This window comes from Crotalus tigris, unplaced genomic scaffold (genome assembly GCF_016545835.1).
Source record: "Crotalus tigris isolate CLP2741 ecotype Arizona unplaced genomic scaffold, ASM1654583v1 scf7180000017804.1919176, whole genome shotgun sequence".
Classification (NCBI taxonomy): domain Eukaryota; kingdom Metazoa; phylum Chordata; class Lepidosauria; order Squamata; family Viperidae; genus Crotalus; species Crotalus tigris.
The window spans coordinates 1,517,188-1,534,620 of NW_024096647.1; the positions used below are offsets into that span (position 1 = coordinate 1,517,188).

Below are 17,433 nucleotides of genomic sequence, written 5' to 3' on the forward strand. Positions count from 1 at the left end.
ACTGCCCACTGTACACTGACTGTAGATGAGTCACCATATAAAGATGATAAATAAGTAAATAGATAAATAAAACAAGTTAGAATTTTACATTTGGCTTTTATTTATCAAAAAATTCAACAGATGCTGTTGCTAATAGATAAAGATACTTGATTTCAGCTAAATGCATTCCCATCCCTTTCCTAGGATACTAATAGAGGTAGTTCTCATTTAGCAACTGCCTTATATAGCAACTGTTTGCAGTTACAACAGTGATAAAAAAACTAACTTTGTGACCAATTCTCACATTTATGACTTTTTGCTGTAAAGCAAAGGAAAGCTGAAGTAAGATCATAAGCACATGGTTTCACGTAACAACTGTTTCACTTAGCAGCCAAGTTTCTGGTCCCAATTGTAGTCACTAAGCAAGGAATACCTCTATTTAATAATAGCTGGTATAATTATCTTTCACAATCATTGTGTGATATGTCTTTAAAGCAATTTATTGGCCTAATACTGAATGTTGCTAAATTCTCTTATGCAAGATAATGGAATAAAATTCAAGCATGAAATAGATAGGCAATAGTTTAAAAAATAAGAATTTTATAAAAATTTATTGTCTTTTGCTGTGACATTTGTATAAACTTCTTGGTATTGCAAAATGTACAGTCTTTGAAGAATACAGTTCTTATCTTTGTTGAGCTGCAAAATGCTCAGATGTACAGCTGAGTCAGCTTTCACCTTTTTCTTCATTACCATTAAAAGGGATTCAAGGACAAAACAGTTTATTAGCTGATAAGCAGTGGTTATATCCAAGTCCATGTTGGCAGGATATTCAAATAATCCTGAACTGAATTACACTGTCCTAGTGGATAGGATAAGTGAAAATCTCAATCTTAGCTCTAAACAGCAATTATGCTGAGCAATCTCACTACCATAGTTAACTCTTTTTAAGTAGCTTCCAGGAAATGACACATTTTTACAAATAATGAAATCTCTTGACTGCAAAAATAATGTAGACTAGGTATTTCTGCATCAACTTCTTTTAACACTTTCCAGCATGAAGCAAAAAAATCTGGATGGCAAGTAAGACCATATAATATTAAGAGCCACACCAATGCTTGCAGATTTCACACATTTTAATGCTGAGCTTTGTCTTCACTGAACTATACAGGTGTGGAGAGTTGGATGAAATACAAGTTCAAAAAATGTTAGTTGTGTTGCTATAACACAATAACAAAGTGCAACGCAATGTTTGCAAGTCAATCCATTTTTTCTGATTTTGCCTAATAGCAGCTGGCATTTTTTTCTTTTGGGGGGAATATGTTTGTAAAAATTCTATTTTCTAATAGCATTAACATGTTGTCTTGGTAATACTAATTAGACTAGCTTGCTATCCTTATAAAAATAAAGGATCCTATAAAACTAATGAAAAATTCACTGTTTCAAGTTGATTCAGTGTGTGAAAGTGAATGCACTTGTTAGCAAAGTATCTAATTAAAAGCATTCTTATTCATTTACTGTTTTCTTAAGAATATGAAAAGAATAATAGCAGCCACAATTCCCAAAATTATGCCAAATGAAGAAATCAGTCTAGTTAGCCATTGGAGGACTAAGTTTTTCCTAACCATTTAATTGGAGAAACTGAGGAACTGGTTCTTGATTCATTCCATAATTTTATTAAGTTTGATTCTTTCTTATACATTTTTTTCAACACAAGTAGGTGAGGTAATTTCAATCTTCATAATGATCCATCTTGAAGAAACACTTGGATGGATTTCTTAGGATCTATAGAATATTCCATGGATAAGTCATTAAAACGAACAATTACTTCTTATCAAATGTTGCACTATGGGACCAGCTGGATTTATTTTCTGCATGTTCCAGTAAATGGAGAGAAATAATAACATTAATTTCTTTTTCATAAAAAAAATTAACAAGGGTCAGTAGTAATCCAAGAAAATAGAGTACTTAAAATAGCAGTAAAGATGTTTTGGTGTCTCGTATCAATGTCTAAATTCTAAGCATTCTCTCTCTCTCTCTCTCTCTCTCTCTCTCTCTCACACACACACACACACACACACACACACACACACACATTCTATTTTATTAATGCTTATATATAATATTTAACAATGTCTGATATATATATCAGACTCTCCTGACTCTCCCCTTCTTTGAATATTAAAATGCAGTATAATAAATGCAAACAAAAGGCAAAGAAAAAAAAATCTTCATCCAATCTATGCCTAGCTTCATAGCCATCAAATATTAGACACCACTCCTTCAAAAAAGTATTTTATAATATGTAGGAAACTATGAAGCACTGCTATTCAAATCGTTAAAGCAGCCACAGCTTTTTCATTGCTCAAGGAAGTATTTTGTACATTCCCAAAGGTGCTTTTTCATGAGGCAACTGGACTTTCTTTTTTCTCTTTGAAGACATTTCGCTTCTCATCCAAGAAGCTTCTTCGGCAGTCCAGATTTCTATTACTGTTACTAATATCTTAATCAGGATTTTTGGGCAGACATATTATTCTGCCTCAACTATCACACCTCAATTTCTATCACACTCCTCCAGCCCACCCGACCTTTTTCTCCTGGGATTCTCCATTCTTCAACCTTTCAGAAAGTGCTTTTGGAAGCCAGGATCATACTACCTAATGTACATATGATCTACACCTATAGGTCTACTTATCTACCGCATGTACGGACATACCTGGTCAGTGCTCAACTTACTGAATTTTGCATGCAGACTTTAAAACAAATTTGAAATTGAAACTCTAATGTCATCTCACTTTCATATAACGTAAGGAGGTTTTCAGACCACATTGTCTACCATGTGTCAAAAAACAAACAAACACCTAGGGCATATAAAATGCACCTCAAATGGTTAAGTAGTAGATTTAACCAGCTTAAATACAAACACCAAGAGAAAATAATGAAGGGATAAAACCTGAAATAATTACCAAATGTCATTTAAGACTATTGTTACAGTCTATCAATTTTGAATATTACAAACGTGCAAATGCCTTAGTAGAACATGTTGCCTGATTAGCTGGCAAAATGACCATCCTCTAAGCTTTCTAAGAAATAATTATTTAGGATTTAGGCACTTGTCAGTCATGTTTCAGTTGTAATATCTTCTGACTCAGAATAACATTTAATCTAAGGATCTCTTCAGCCAGAATCGATGCCTAGAATTCTGATGATTGCAAAGGAAGTTGTGTTCTTACAAAAACATGCTTCATTTTGTTGAATCAGTCAAATATGAAATTTACAATCAGGAATAGTGTCAAAATGATACTGGAATATGTAGTCCCAAGGCTCAAAGGTGTCCAACTTGCTACAGAAGCAGAGAACAACAAGTAATGCAAGTGCTTATGACAATGTCTGGATTAAAGCAAACGGTGTCCAGCAGATGATGGGCTAGGAAGCAAACAAAATGTGTACTGGGAGAAAACAACTAAAAATTTCCTAGTTTACATCTATCTGCGCACTTTTGTCCAATTATTACATTTTTTCTAATTTCCATTTTGTACATTGTTTTTATTAATACATTTATTTTTAAATTCTTTTTAGTTCAGTCTATCTCCAACTTATTTTTGCCACAATAATTTGCAAGGAATTGCTTTTTAAGACTTCTTGAACTCACATGTATGTTGATGTTTCTGTTCTAAACATCAGGCTTGCCTTGATTCAGAAATCTAACACAGCACCCTGTTATCTTGGCAGCATCAAGTTTTCCTTTTCTCACATCAGCAGCTAGTCATCCTGTTTGCTTTAACTCAGCCATGTCATAAGCACTAGTATTACTTGTCCTTGTTGTTTTTCCCCCAGTAGTTCGCTGGACCCCCTTTCAGGCTTGGGAGTTCATCTTCCATTATAATTTTGACACAATCCTGGTTATAAATGGTGATTTAGTTTTATTGGTCATTGAGTGGACCACCATTTCCTTTCCAGTGCATCTAGGTAAGTGTGTTCCCTTGGTTATTAACCTGCCTGTGATAAATTTACACTCCAGGTGATATAGGTGATACCACCAATGGGATGTTAAAGTCCTAACTCCATCAAAAGTAGTGATTGATGAAGTTATATATTTAACATGCACTTTCCTCTAGTACATGCATGTTATTCCCCTTTTAAAGAATCACAGACTGAAAGGTGCAAACTTGAGATTAGAAATAATTGAAACTCCAGCAAGTATTTTCCTTCTTCCAAATTGTCCAGCCATGTTTCCAATGATGAGTTTGAGTCCTTATTGCATCATATAGTGTCATATTTAGTTTTGCCACAATGTAATTTGATACAGTATATTCTTAATTTAAAAAAAAATTGAAGGAGGGAAAAAGAAACCTTATGATGTCTAAGATTCAAATAGTCCAGTTTTATTTTAGTGATTGGCCAGGGAAATACTCTTGGAAACCTTTCAACTGGAATATGAAGACAGTAGAAAGAATAGAATAGAATAGAATAGAATAGAATAGAATAGAATAGAATAGAATAGAATAGAATAGAATAGAATAGAATCTGGAAGGGACCTTGGAGGTCTTCTAGTCCAGCCCCCCCACCCCGCTCAAGCAGGAGAAGCTATACCATCTCAGACAAGTAACTGTCCAGCCTCTTCTTAAAAACCTCCAGTGATGGAGCACCCATGATTTCTGAAGGCAAGCTGTTCCACTGGTTAATCGTCCTGTCAGCAAGTTTCTCCTTAATTCCAGATTGCTTCTCTCTTTGATCAGTTTCCAACTATCTATTCCAACTGCCCTCTGGTGTTTTGGAGAATAGTTTGACCCCCTCTTCTCTTGGCAGCCCCTCAAATACTGGAATACTACTATCATGTACCAGTAGCTTTTTCCATTTTTAGATCAAAGCAGTCTTCTGTTAGTAATAGGCTTTTCCTTATTCAGAAGTGCCTCCTGTTTATTTTGCCCACTTCACATTTAGTGATTTCCAGCAGGAGTGGCTGGATGATCTGTATTGCAGCTAAAATACAAGCAGCTTTGCAACTTCTTAAATACTCTCAAATTATATTTTAACATAAACTTTCTAACTTCCACTCTATCAGAGGTATAATCCTCACTTGCGTGTACTCAAACACACATTTGAGCAGTAAAAAGTTAGATTAGCTAAAAATGAAATATGAGATGGTGGCAATTCAATTGCAGTTTAATATAGCCCAAATAAGACCTAAACCGTTGATGTTATGAAGGCAAGGAACACTTGACTCAAAATATAAGTTCCTTTCAAGGAATGTTCTGGGGAACATAAGCCAGTACTCACTGATATTCATAGTTGTTTCTCCTCCTTGCCTAATTTGCTTTACAAGTAAAAACTTGTAGGCACGACCAGAAGCCTTTGGAAGATTGTATTAATTATGTTTATTAATGATAATAAATCTCATCATATGCCATCTGCAGGCTTATTAAACTCTGCAATCCTGCAGTGATGCAAGCAAAAACTTCTACCCGTTGTATAGTTTGCAAGAGACTATGGGAATTGGAAGGAAGGAAGGAAGGGAGGGAAGGAAGGAAGGGAAGTCCCATGAGTTGGCTAACTCCTCACAAATCCTGAATCCTTTCCCAATTCTTCCGCGGATCCTTTCCTCTTACCACGGATCTGCCTTATCGCACGGCTTCCTAACTCAGTCCGCGTATCAGTTTGCAGCATCTACCCATCTTTGCAAGGGTTTATTTCTAAAAGCGATGAGGCAGGCGCCGAATCGCAAATTTACATTTCTAAAAATGTGCCTTTTCTCACCCTTCCCAGGCCTGCTCGCAAAGGCATTTCATTTGTTGGGAACAAAGGTAAATGCGGCTTTCTGGGAGGGAGAGCGAGCAAGCAAGCAAACAAAAAGGGGACCTATCCGTTGCAGCAATGAAAAAAACCACAACACCCCATCTTGCAACGGAATCGTGAGCGCAGCCTTCGCTTTCCCTTGATTTTGCACAAGCCCGGCTTCTCTGCGCTTACGCGAGCGAGGAAGCGTACCAGCATTGGTACGGGCAGCATTGCGGCCGCGAAGGAATGGGAAAGATGAGAAGCCAGGGATTTCGGCCCTTCTTCTGAGAAAGGACCTTCCAACTGAATGATTTGCCTTGGAGCCTCAAAGGAGAAAAGCGGGAGCGAAGTCACGGAGGATAGAAATGCTCCAAGGGAGCCTCCGCCTCCGTTACCAACAGGGTCCGGGCGGGAGAGAGAGGCTGCTGAGGCTCCTCTGGGCAAGAGCCACAAGGCGAGGATGCGAGCCTTGCTGCAGCAGGAGAGGGGAAAAACCGTGAGCAGCGCCAGGGCTCCCCCTTCGCCGCGCGACCCCGCGCGCCTCCTCTCCGTCACCACCGCCGGCAGCTCAGCCGGCCACGCTTTTCTCTCTTGCCCCCCCCCCCACACACACTCTCATCGGTGCCGCTCGTCGGCCGCGCGCCTGCGCGAGCCCCCCCCCCAGCTTAGTCTTTTCTCTCGACCTGCTGTCTCTCTGTCTGTCTTGTCTGTTTTCCTTCGGTTTCGCAGAGCCTCCTGCATCAGCGCCGGGCATGGGCAGCGAGAGCGCGCGCAGGAGCAGTCCGGGCTCCGCCGCTCCCCCGTGCACCCGCTCTTGCTCCTGCTGTACATCTTGCCCTGTTGCCCCCAGGGCGGCGCCTCGGCTGCGCTCCCGCCTTTTCCCACCGAGGACGGGTGAGTGAATGAGTGGCTCCTCCTTCGGAGCACCTGCTCTCTCTCTCTCTTCTCCCGGCGGCGGGGTGGATCGGCGGACCGTTCGCGCGCTCTCTTGGTATTCGCAGGAATTGGTGCCTGTGGCGACTGTGGTGGGAAACGGGGGGTGCGGGAGCAGCCGTCCCTCCTACCGCAGCGAGAGGCGCCTTGCTTTTGCTTCGCGCCTGGATGGCTTCCTCGTCCTTTCCCTGAGAGGACCGGCGGGGACTTCTTGAAGGAAGGAGTAGTGGGGAAGGAGTAGAAGGAACGAAGGAACGAAGGAAGGAAGGAAGGCTTTCCCAGAAATGGAGATTAAAAGCACCAGCTCGAACCTGGAAGACCCAGCTCTCCAGAAATCTCCAGAGCGCTGCCCTTTGAACCACCTTTTCTTTTGCACGTGTCCCATCTGACCGCCTCTCCGCGCGAGTTCCCTCGCGTGTTGGTCACCGAGGGCGATCCCCGGCCCCTGTAGCCCTCCTCGAGCCTTCTATCAGCCCCCTCCGGTGAGTCCTTTCTGAACCGTCCCCACAAACCGGTATTCCATTCCGCTGTTTTTAGGACATTTTTTTTTAAACTTCTGAGAGGCTGTTTTATTTTATAAGGAGCCGTTGAACAGAGGCTGGAGACTCCCTCCTCCCCCCGCTCTCCGTTACTCCTGCCTGAGCAGCCTTCTCCTCTTTCCCTCCTGCTTCTCGCCGTACAAAGAAGTCTTTAAAAAGAGATCCCTGCTTGCCCGCTAGCTTGCTGGGGTTGTGCCAGTCCTTCTCCAGCGAGCGCTGGACCTTTTCTCTGGACAGAGCAAAGAATCTGAGCTACACAGAAGGAGAGGGCACACGGCCCGCCTGGTTCCCAAGGGTTTTTGTAATGAGGCTTTGGCATAGGTAAGTGTCCCCTCAGCTTTCCGGAGAGAACTGCAGAAAGGCAACCCAAATGAACTTGGTTGGGAAAATCGGCTTTCCTTTTTGATGTCTTGTTCTCTTTCTTTGTGTTCTTCACTGGGTTACCAGCATGCTTTGTGATTCCCTTTATTCCACAGTGAGCTGTGTAGTATTTTCAGAGTATTTTTGCTATTTCAGTAGTTCTCCTGGAAGGTTGTTATGACAGCAGTCCTCCTCCCCCCCCTCCCACCCCCATCACTACTTCTTATCCCCACTGCCTAGATTAGGGATAAAAGACGTGGAGCTGATTGCCAACGTGCTTATACTCTTGTGATTTTTAAAATTATATGTGCTATGTATACGGATACACACATATACACATCTGAATCCTATTTTTCTTCTACCACTGTTTGGAGCTTTGCAATGTATCCTTTAACATTCTTTTGTAGAGTTTTTGTACTGAATGTCATATTGAATTTGGAAGTATGTGAAGAAGATCTTTAATTCTGTAAATGATATTACTCTTTTGAAGATTTTGGATGTATGTGTTTGGATGTGTGTGTATATATGTGTGTGTGTGTATGCATGTGTGTGTGTGTACAGATGATAGATATAGATATATATGACAGTTTTAAAGATTTTACTCTGGAGAGTTTCACAAGATTAAGGGATGTGTTTTTTTGGATGCTAGGAGCGGTCTCTAGGATTGTAGATATTAATTTTAAAGTAGGTGCAGCAGGTTTGGGACATCTACTAAGGATTGTAGGAATCCAGCTAACAATGGGTAATAATTCAGGGTTAATAGTAGTTTAAAATGCTCTATAGAGATAAATGAACCTCGAATGACATTACTATTGATATTTGTGTATTGTGATACTCCCTGTTGCAACAAGATACATTCAGAACTGTTGCTCTGGTTTCTTACATTTTCCCTCCCCCTGCTTTATTTTAAGGGACAAATATGAAATATGTATAAATACATGTTTTCTTGCGGGTTAGAAAACACTAAAAAGAATCTTTTTTTTTTTTTAAAAAAAAGGCATTTTCCTTTTATGCAGCAACATACTTGAATAGCAGATTTTAAATAAGTGTAAGAACACTGGATGTTACTTCCTTTTCAGATCTGTTGCACTAATACCTTTTGAGTTCTTAACACTTGCATTTTAATAAGTTTACTTTATTTTAGGTAAGATTTGTTTTATACAAGTTAATAAATATCTACAATGAGAAAAATGGAGCCAAAAATCAACTCATGGCAATATAGAGAGTGAAAAAATGTATCCAATGATCTTTAACTTAGGTGAATTAACATGATATGTGAACTGGAATGTTGATAAGATAAATGAAGTTAATTCAGATATTTGTAATTGGGCTTGCCATAATTGGGAAGTAAATCAATTAGAGATTTTGTTCTCTTTGTTGAACTATTATCAGAAAAAGGCACTATGAAACAGAAGCTAATCTTGTATTATCAAATACAGGATATTGCTTATTTAAGGGGGAAAATACACCATGTTGATGTCACTAGTACATCATTAGCCTTTCAGTCAATGTAGAAGTCTTCAGTGTGAGACAGTCAGCTACCTGATGTCTTGTAACCACATTTCTGTGCACATGTACTCAAAAAAGAATTTTTTAGATCCATTGGATTAAAACTAGAGTGAAAATAGAGAAAGTATTTGAATATTATCTCCCCACTTGAGGAGGTGAGTCATGTTGTCAAAGTAATCCCTTTTAAAGGATGGACCAGCCAACCTGTTACAATAAGATGTATCATAATGAAGCAACTTTGGGTGTAGTCTTGTTCTCTCACACATGTTTATACATTTTATGTATAAAATTTGCATAGCAACAAAATAGGAAGTCAGACTGATGTGGCTAAAGCAGGTAAGTATCCTGCTTTGAGAATGGGGTGACATACAAGTTTAATAAATTATATATAGATACTGGTATTTTAATATGGAATGTGTCCTTCTCACTAATAAAAGGGGAAAGATAAATTTTAATATGGATGGAAATCAGTCTTAGAATGTAGATATAACAGATTCTTCAGTCTTAAAATTATTTGATGAGCATGGGGATATCCATGTATACTTTCAGGATGCATTTTCCTTTATTGTTTAATTTACATAAAAATTGGACATTTGGCAATATATATCTAACTGACTTAGAAGCAATCATGTGAAGTAAGATAGCCTGAGAAATCATGCATGCCCAAGGTCAATTAGGAAGTATCATGATTGAATGGATATCTGAATTGAAGTATTTCAGATGTCTCATATGGTTTATGTATTAGAATTGCAAATATGATGAAAAAGCACATATAATGATGAATAAAGCATATAGCCATTAATCTTAATGCTAGTTAATGCTACCATCAATCATGAAAATATAAATTGAAAGGAGAAACATTTTATATGATACTACAAGATGGGAATAGAAGTCATTTAAAAACATTAGAATGTTTCCATTTCCAAATGTTGATTTTAAAAAAAAATGTCTGGAGTTCAATAAAACCGTAAACTGCACAATATGCACTTCTGTGGTTAGATAAAAATGTAGTAGAGCAGGGGTGAGCAATCTACAGGTCATACCTAGCCCCAAGCACCTGAGTTGTGTTCATTAACATTACGGGCTAGTTCTGCCAAAATATCATCAGAAGAACTGTGTTGTTTTTTTTCTCTTTCTTTCTCATGATAAAAGTAGAAATAGGAGCAGAATGTCTTATCTTTTTCAGTGACTTGCTAACTGGTCAGCCTTTGATTCAAAGAAAGTTTCACACTCTTGCAAAAGTAGATACTTTATAGGATATGATAAAAACTAAAATATAATGGGAAAAAATTAAATGAGAAAAGTCAGATTACATCTAAAATAGACCAAGGCAACAATTTGAAAGCGATGGTAGATAAGAGAATCACACCAGTCCTTTTCTACCCATATTTTCCAAATGTATGGACTATATAGATCCCATCTGTAACTGAGAAATAACTTTAAAGCATTTCAAGGGTTATTTGCAAATTTTATTCCATTCATAAAATTAGAATGATAGTAGTTTCAACTATGCATTTAAAAAAGCTATATGATCTTCCACATTTAATTCACCTCTTTTATTTCCGGTTTTTGCTTGGTCTGTACTCAAGAAGAATTAAAAAAAAATGTTTTTTTTAAAAATGGAGCTCTTTAAATATATTACATTAAATATATCTTTTAAAATATATTCATCTATTTAAAATCTTTTTCACTCTAAATGTACTTACATCACAGTTTTAATAAAAAGCAAAGGTTATATTCATAATCTCAAGTGAATCAAATTCCTTATCAAAACTGTTGGACTTGGATTGGATATCATAAATCTGCATAATATATGCTCAGTAAGCTGTTAAACTTTCTGGGGAAAAAAATCAGGACGTTTATATTGAAATCAAGGGTGAAAACAAGCAGTCTTCTGCTATGAGTATTTGGGCCAGCTTATTTCTAGGCATATCTCAAATATCAAAATCTCCCCATTTTAAATATACACTTTAGTGTAAAGATATATTTATGGATATTAATAAAGAGCCAAAATATCTGGCAGCCTTATGGAATGAGTCTTAAATTTAATTTGTAGCCTTAAAACTTGAGTGTTTTAAAACCAGCTTTTCTTTTTCTTGATGGAAGCATGGCTGATTCTACAGTACTGCTCGCCTGGCCTATGTCACATTATATTGTTATCCTGTACCTTCCCAATAGCAGAATAACAGATTAGTGACAACATTTCCAAATACACAATGCCTAAGAACAGGATTGTTCTGATCTGTTCATACATGCAAGACACTATGAATGCCCGAGGAAGCACTTGGAAAATGCCAGTTATGGCCAAGGGTCTGCCACATAATGGCAATCTTCTTCAGTAAATCTTCTTCAGTAAATACTTGCAGTACTGCAAGTATAAGCAGTCTATACTCTTTGTCTAGCCTCAGCCAATATAGATGGTGTAAAGGATTGTGGAATCTTAGTCCAAAATCTGGATGAAATTCCATCACATATATCCAATTCAGGCTTCATCTAGGAAGAACTGACTACATATAGCAGTACTAATTCTCAACTTACAGTCACAATTGGGTCCAAAAACTTCATCGTTAAGTGACCTCACCCAATTTTACAACCTTTTCATCATGGTTGTTAAGTGAGACATCCTGTGACTGCTGCTTACAACCTTCTGCTGGTTTCCCATTGACTTTGCTTCTTAGAAGCTGGCTGGGAAGTCACAATCACTGGAGGTTTTTAAGAAGAGACTAGACCACAGGTCGGCAACTTGCGGCTCCGGAGCCGCATGCGGCTCTTTGAGCCTTCCCCTGTGGCTCCCAGCCTCCTCTGCCTTTGCAGAGAGAGACAGAGACAGAGAGAGGCAAATTGCGCTTCTCTCTCTCTCTCTCTCTCTCTCTCTCTCTCTCTGTGTGTGTGTGTTTGTGTTTTTTTTTGTGTGTGTGTGTGTATGTGTAAAAGAGAGTGCACTCACAGTGTTCTCCGAGGAGCTGAAAAGCTTACTGGGCGGAGCTCCTCCCTTTGCTGCGTCTCTGCAGGAAGCAGGAAGCAGGAAGGGCAGGAGAGAGCTAGCTAACCCAGCTAGGCTGACTCAGGAATTCTGGGAGTTGAAGTCCATGAGTCATAAAAGAGACGAGGTTGCTTACCCCTGAGCTTGTTGGACAACAGCTTGAAGCTTGCCAGGTGAGCAGCAGATAGGAGGGGGGGAGAAAGAGAGAGAGAGAGAGAGAGAGAGAGAGAGAGAGAGAGAGAGAGAGAGAGAGAGAAAGGGAGGGAGAGAGAGAGGAAAGAGAGAGAGAGAGAAAGAGAGTGGGGGAAGAGGAGTGGCAGACCAAGGGCAGATAGAGAGGGAGGGAGAGAGAGAGACAGAGAGAGAGACCCTTTTGACATCTAAAATGAAGATAACACTGCATATATCCTTTTTTTACCTGTGTGTGTATGTAATTTTATTCTCTTAAAGCATTCTCCTGGTGATCATTGTTTTAATAATATGGATATTCCCAAGAGTCATATTTTTACTTTTATTTTTAATGTCATATTTTTACTTTTATTTTTACTTTTATTTTTAATATACACATGTACACATACATACATATATACACACACACAAACACACACACACACACACACACACACACACACCTATAATAAAGGTAAAAAAGGATATATGCAGTGTTATCTTCATTTTAGATATCAAAAGGGTTTTGTGGCTCCCGGTGTTTTGTTTTTGGTGGGAAACGGGTCCAAGTGGCTCTTTGAGTGTTTTGGGTTGCCTACCCCTGGACTAGACAGTCACTTGTCTGATATGGTATAGGTTCTCCTGCTTGAGCAGGGGGCTGGACTAGAAGACCTCCAAGGTCCCTTCCAGCTTCTATTCTACTCCATTCCATTCCATTCATAAATTGCAATCACATGATTGCTGGATTTTACAACTGTTGTAAGTGTGAGCCTGTCACAATCACAAGGCTGGAGGGTTGCTGCAAGCATCATAAGTGTGAATACCAGTTGTCAGTCACTTTTTGAATACTATCATAACTTCAATTGGTCGCTAAACACATGGTTCTAACTTGAGGACTACTTGTATTGAAAAAAGGCTTATGATAGTTGTGACTGATAAACAGAAGGTACAAAAGGTTTTGCAGTCAAGAGTAAAAATTTCCCCAGAGCCCAAATACTGAGAGCAGCAAGCTTCATACCAAACAACCAGGTATTCATAAAATTAGCACATCAGCTAAAGTTTCACAGTCCCTAGAATCTATTGACAAGCGGGATTGAGTGGTGGGATTCAAGAGGTGAGGACACAACCAACAAACAGGTGAAAAAGTAGAAGACAATATTTAAGTGAGATAATTTTATAGAGACAATATTCCCCCTCCCTCCGTGGTGGAGAGTGTATTAAATTATGTAATTATTGTTCTGCATCATGTGTCTTTTTTATATTTGCTATGAGTTTTATAACATAGCAATGAACCCAATAGGGCTGTGAATGCCTTATTTTTTTCATGTTAGAAACATACCAGAAGCTTGGATGTTATGGCTTCCTTTTACTAAATACTATGTATATTTCCCATATGAAAGAAGAAAACATTGTTTTAGTGAGTTGAGTTGGAGAGGAGGTTTTATTTGTTACAGTGGAAATTGTTGAATATTCTGTATAATTTTTCTTCGGATGCTTAAAGCAGATTGATGGCAAAAGTGTAAAAATAACAGTGTAATAATTGTTAAGTATTTTGGAAAGAGAAGCAGAATATTAATAAGACATTTATTGCTTTACTGTCTGTTGTTTAAGCAAAACATCTGTTATTTGAACAAAGTATTTCCTGTTTCTAATGTGCCCTGTTATTAGATTGGCTACCAGTAAAACTCACTTTCCAAGTTTCTAATCATGATGTATATATGTTTGTGTAAATATATACTGGGTTAATGTTGTGTGTTTGTTGTAATTTTCTTGGATTCTATAATATTGATGGGTTGCTGCAATTATTAGCTGGGTTATTCTGAATCTTTTTCTTAAATTTAGCTGGAAACCAGTTTCATTCTAGTGATGGCAAGAAATTCTAAATAATAGCAATGGGGATTATTTAATTTAGAATAAGATATTGTTGATATAAGACGGTCATTGAGAACAGAATCAAAATATTGAACTTCCACTTCTTTATCATAAACCCCGGCCCATCTAAATTTGTTTTTGATTTAATTTTGGTTACATGTTATTACTGAATTGCATTATTATTTTATATAGCTGCCCATCTTGCTCTGGGTGGCAAATACAATTAAAAACATCAGTATAACAATAACTAAAATGAAAATAAATTAACAAAACTTGTTGGTAAGGTTTTCAGAATTTAATTCATAATGCCAGCTATAATGTTATACCATATTCTATAAATCTACAATTCTAAATACAATTTTTATCTATTGGCATAATCACTTCCTATTCTTTCTATTAAGTGTAATTCATAAATTAGTTTTCCTTCCTGGTGTTTTCCCACAAGGGCTGGGTCTGCTTTTTCAGATCAATCAAATGTTGATCCACTGATTGCAACAGGAACTGACACAAAGTCTGACGTTGTAGGCTGAGAGAGTATGACTGGCCCAAGGTTATCCAGTTGACTTTCATGACTAAGGCGGCATTAAAAACTCACAGTCTCCTAGATTTTAGCTTTTAGTTTCATTATTAAACTTTTAATTCTTAAATATTATTTAAAACATTTGATTAAGAAACTCATCATAAACCAGTTGTTTTGTAAATTGATATCTTTAAAATCAGTGATGATGCTCTTTAGTGTTAAACATTCACAGTTAATTGTATTTTAGTGAGTCAACGAGAATAGTATTTTTGCTCTTGCAACAATTTTTGCACCATTTAAAGAAAAGAAATTTAGTCTTACTGTTGCATACTCTTACTAAGGGCAAGATATTTTTAGTTGTTTGTTTTGCTTCTAGTTTTCTTCATGTTTTTCAAATTGATTTTGTACTTTCACAGAACATAAGGCCATAAAGATTCACTTTCTCAATGAATAGTCAGAAGGTGAATATGGTAGCTCAAAATCTTCTCTCTACTTACATTAACAACCTGTTCTCCAGCATGATGAATGGAGAATCCACGAGAGAGTTGTCTTATTCTTTCTGTTCAGCTGAGACTAAGTCCAAAAAGTTGCCATGCCTCCTGCTGGGCTAGACTGACCCAATTTACGACTTAGTCTTCGCTCAGCAAGACGCTTTATTTCTGGCTCCTTCTAGATTTAGTAGCTAGGATAGAAGATACTCGTGGATTCCCTTTCTTCATCGCAGTGAGTTATTAATTTCTCTGACAAAAACATTAGCATCCAGTGAGACACAGGCCCAGACTAGTTCCCTCCCGTAGGGACAGAGCGGCTTTGGTATGTCCCACTCATGGATTCTCTATTCATCATGCTGGAGAAGGGGCGTTGTCTTACCTGAACGTCTTTTCTCAGCATGATGATGGAGAATCCACACCCACCCTTTAGTGCCCGTCAGGTCCTGTGTCAGGGGTAGAAGGAGCCAATGCATCAGACTATTGTTGGTTGCTTCGCCTTCGTCGTAAACTGGATCAGTCTAGCCCAGCAGGAGGCATGGCAACTTTCTGGACTTAGTCTCAGCTGAGCAGGAAGAATAAGACAACCCACTCGTGGATTCTCCATCATCATGTTGAGAAAAGGCGTTCAGGTAAGACAACGCCCTTTCATTAAGATTCTGTATGAGTTATAAAACATAAGATGATGTGAGATAAACTATCCAATAATAATAGCTTTGCTCTTCCCTTTACTGATCTGTCCAGGCCTTTCTACTTACTTTTTTTCTTCTTCCATTCAATCATGACTGATTCTTGGAGACTGACTGGCCAAGTCCCTGCAGTTTCTTGGCAAAGTTTTTCAGCCATTGCCTCCTAATTAGGGCTGAGAGAGGGGGAGGGAGGGAGAGAGAGACTGGCTCAAAGACATCCAACTGACTTCATGAGTCTAGAACTTGAGAGGGAGAGAGACTGCTCAAGGGCACCCAACTGGCTTTATGCCTGTGAGTCTAGAACTTAGGCTCTCCCAGTTTCTAGCCTAATGTCTTAACCACTACATTACACCAAACTGACTCTCTACTTGCTTACTTTGTATTATAGACCATAACTGACTTATCAACAGACAACTTTTCAGGGAGAAGATATGGTATTGGTGTTCTCTCCATTGCATGGCTTCTGATAGAATAAGCAACTATAAGATTCGTGAAACTTTCCATATATGTTTATTAACCCCATGTTTCAGTTTCTTTATTTTATTTCTTCTGGTATGAATGAAGACCAGACATTTATCTTGGTGCCAGATCAAGCAACCTCACATCCAAATGGAGGAAGGTCCCAGGTTATCATTTATTGCTATACAAGGACAAGTAGTTCTTTACTGTCATTTGTTAGTAAGGATTTATAGCAACTGGAAAATGGAACTGCTAGTAGCATTTAACTTCTGATGAAAGAATGTCTTGCCTTGTTGAGTAGCTTGGGAATTCATAGCCCACAACAACTAGGAAGATGTCTCAAACATCCAACATGCATAGCAGAATTCACACTAGATTTTCCCTTGTGTTTAACAGCAGGGGATCATACTTGAATGAGGAATCTATTAATTTATTTGTTTGAATTCTGTCTCACTTTTTTTTTCTTGTCTTTTCTTCCAGGTCTTGTAGATAGTCCTTCCTACCCTGTGAGATAGTTTGGGCTGAGAGGGCATGCCTGGTCCAAAGTTACTGAGAAAGCTTCCATTGCTGAGGATGAACTTAGCAGATCATTTCTACTCCAAAACCTTCTTCATATCCTGGTTTTCATTTGGCCTGTTATAGCATAGATTCAGATTAATGTGGTCTAGGAGACCTTATTTTAGTTAGTGTTCTTTCCAAGGTCCTGAAAATCATGTGGAGTAAGGACATGAGTCACCCCAGCTACCAATAGAATGTAATCATTTCCAAATGCTGATACATTTCCCAACGTGATACAATGTTCTGGCAATGCCATTCTCTTAACGTTTTGGAAAATTGAAGGCAGTGCTATTTGTTCCCAACAGGTTTTTCTACATTTGTGTGTAATTTTATTGCAGAATTTATAGAGTCCATGTAGATCAGCGGTTCTCAACCTGTGGGTCGCGACCCCATTTGGGGTCGAACGACCATTTCACGGGAGTCGCCAAACAACGCGATCCGCCATTTTTTTCTGGGGCGGCGGATGGGGGCGGCGCCGCGCATGCGTGCCACGCAGGGGGCGGCGCATGGGGGTGGCACCGCGCAGGGGCACCACGCATGCACGCTGTGCAGGAGGGGCAGCGCCGCAGGGGGGCACCGCGCAGGGGGCACTGCGCAG

At 38.8% G+C, this 17,433-nt stretch overlaps 1 protein-coding gene and 1 long non-coding RNA gene across 12 annotated transcripts in view; one reads left to right on the plus strand and one right to left on the minus strand.

The window, feature by feature from the left end:
* LOC120307700 overlaps positions 1-6,555 on the minus strand; it is a 33,796-nt gene extending 27,241 nt beyond the window's left edge. The window contains exon 1 of the long non-coding RNA XR_005556620.1: positions 6,441-6,555. This is a non-coding gene — a long non-coding RNA (uncharacterized LOC120307700). The remainder of the gene's footprint in view (positions 1-6,440) is intronic.
* Positions 5,559-17,433, plus strand: part of FUT9 (fucosyltransferase 9) — a 75,115-nt gene continuing 63,240 nt past the window's right edge. For 4 of the 11 annotated variants that reach the window (XM_039342708.1, XM_039342713.1, XM_039342709.1 and 1 more), the window contains exon 1: positions 6,687-7,550. In XM_039342708.1, coding sequence (XP_039198642.1) covers positions 7,534-7,550 — 17 coding nt within the window. In that variant the 5' untranslated portion in view covers positions 6,687-7,533. Of the gene's footprint in view, positions 5,784-6,438; positions 6,652-6,684; positions 7,551-17,433 lie in introns of those variants that run through there. The other 7 variants (XM_039342710.1, XM_039342717.1, XM_039342712.1 and 4 more) reach the window with 4 other exon arrangements.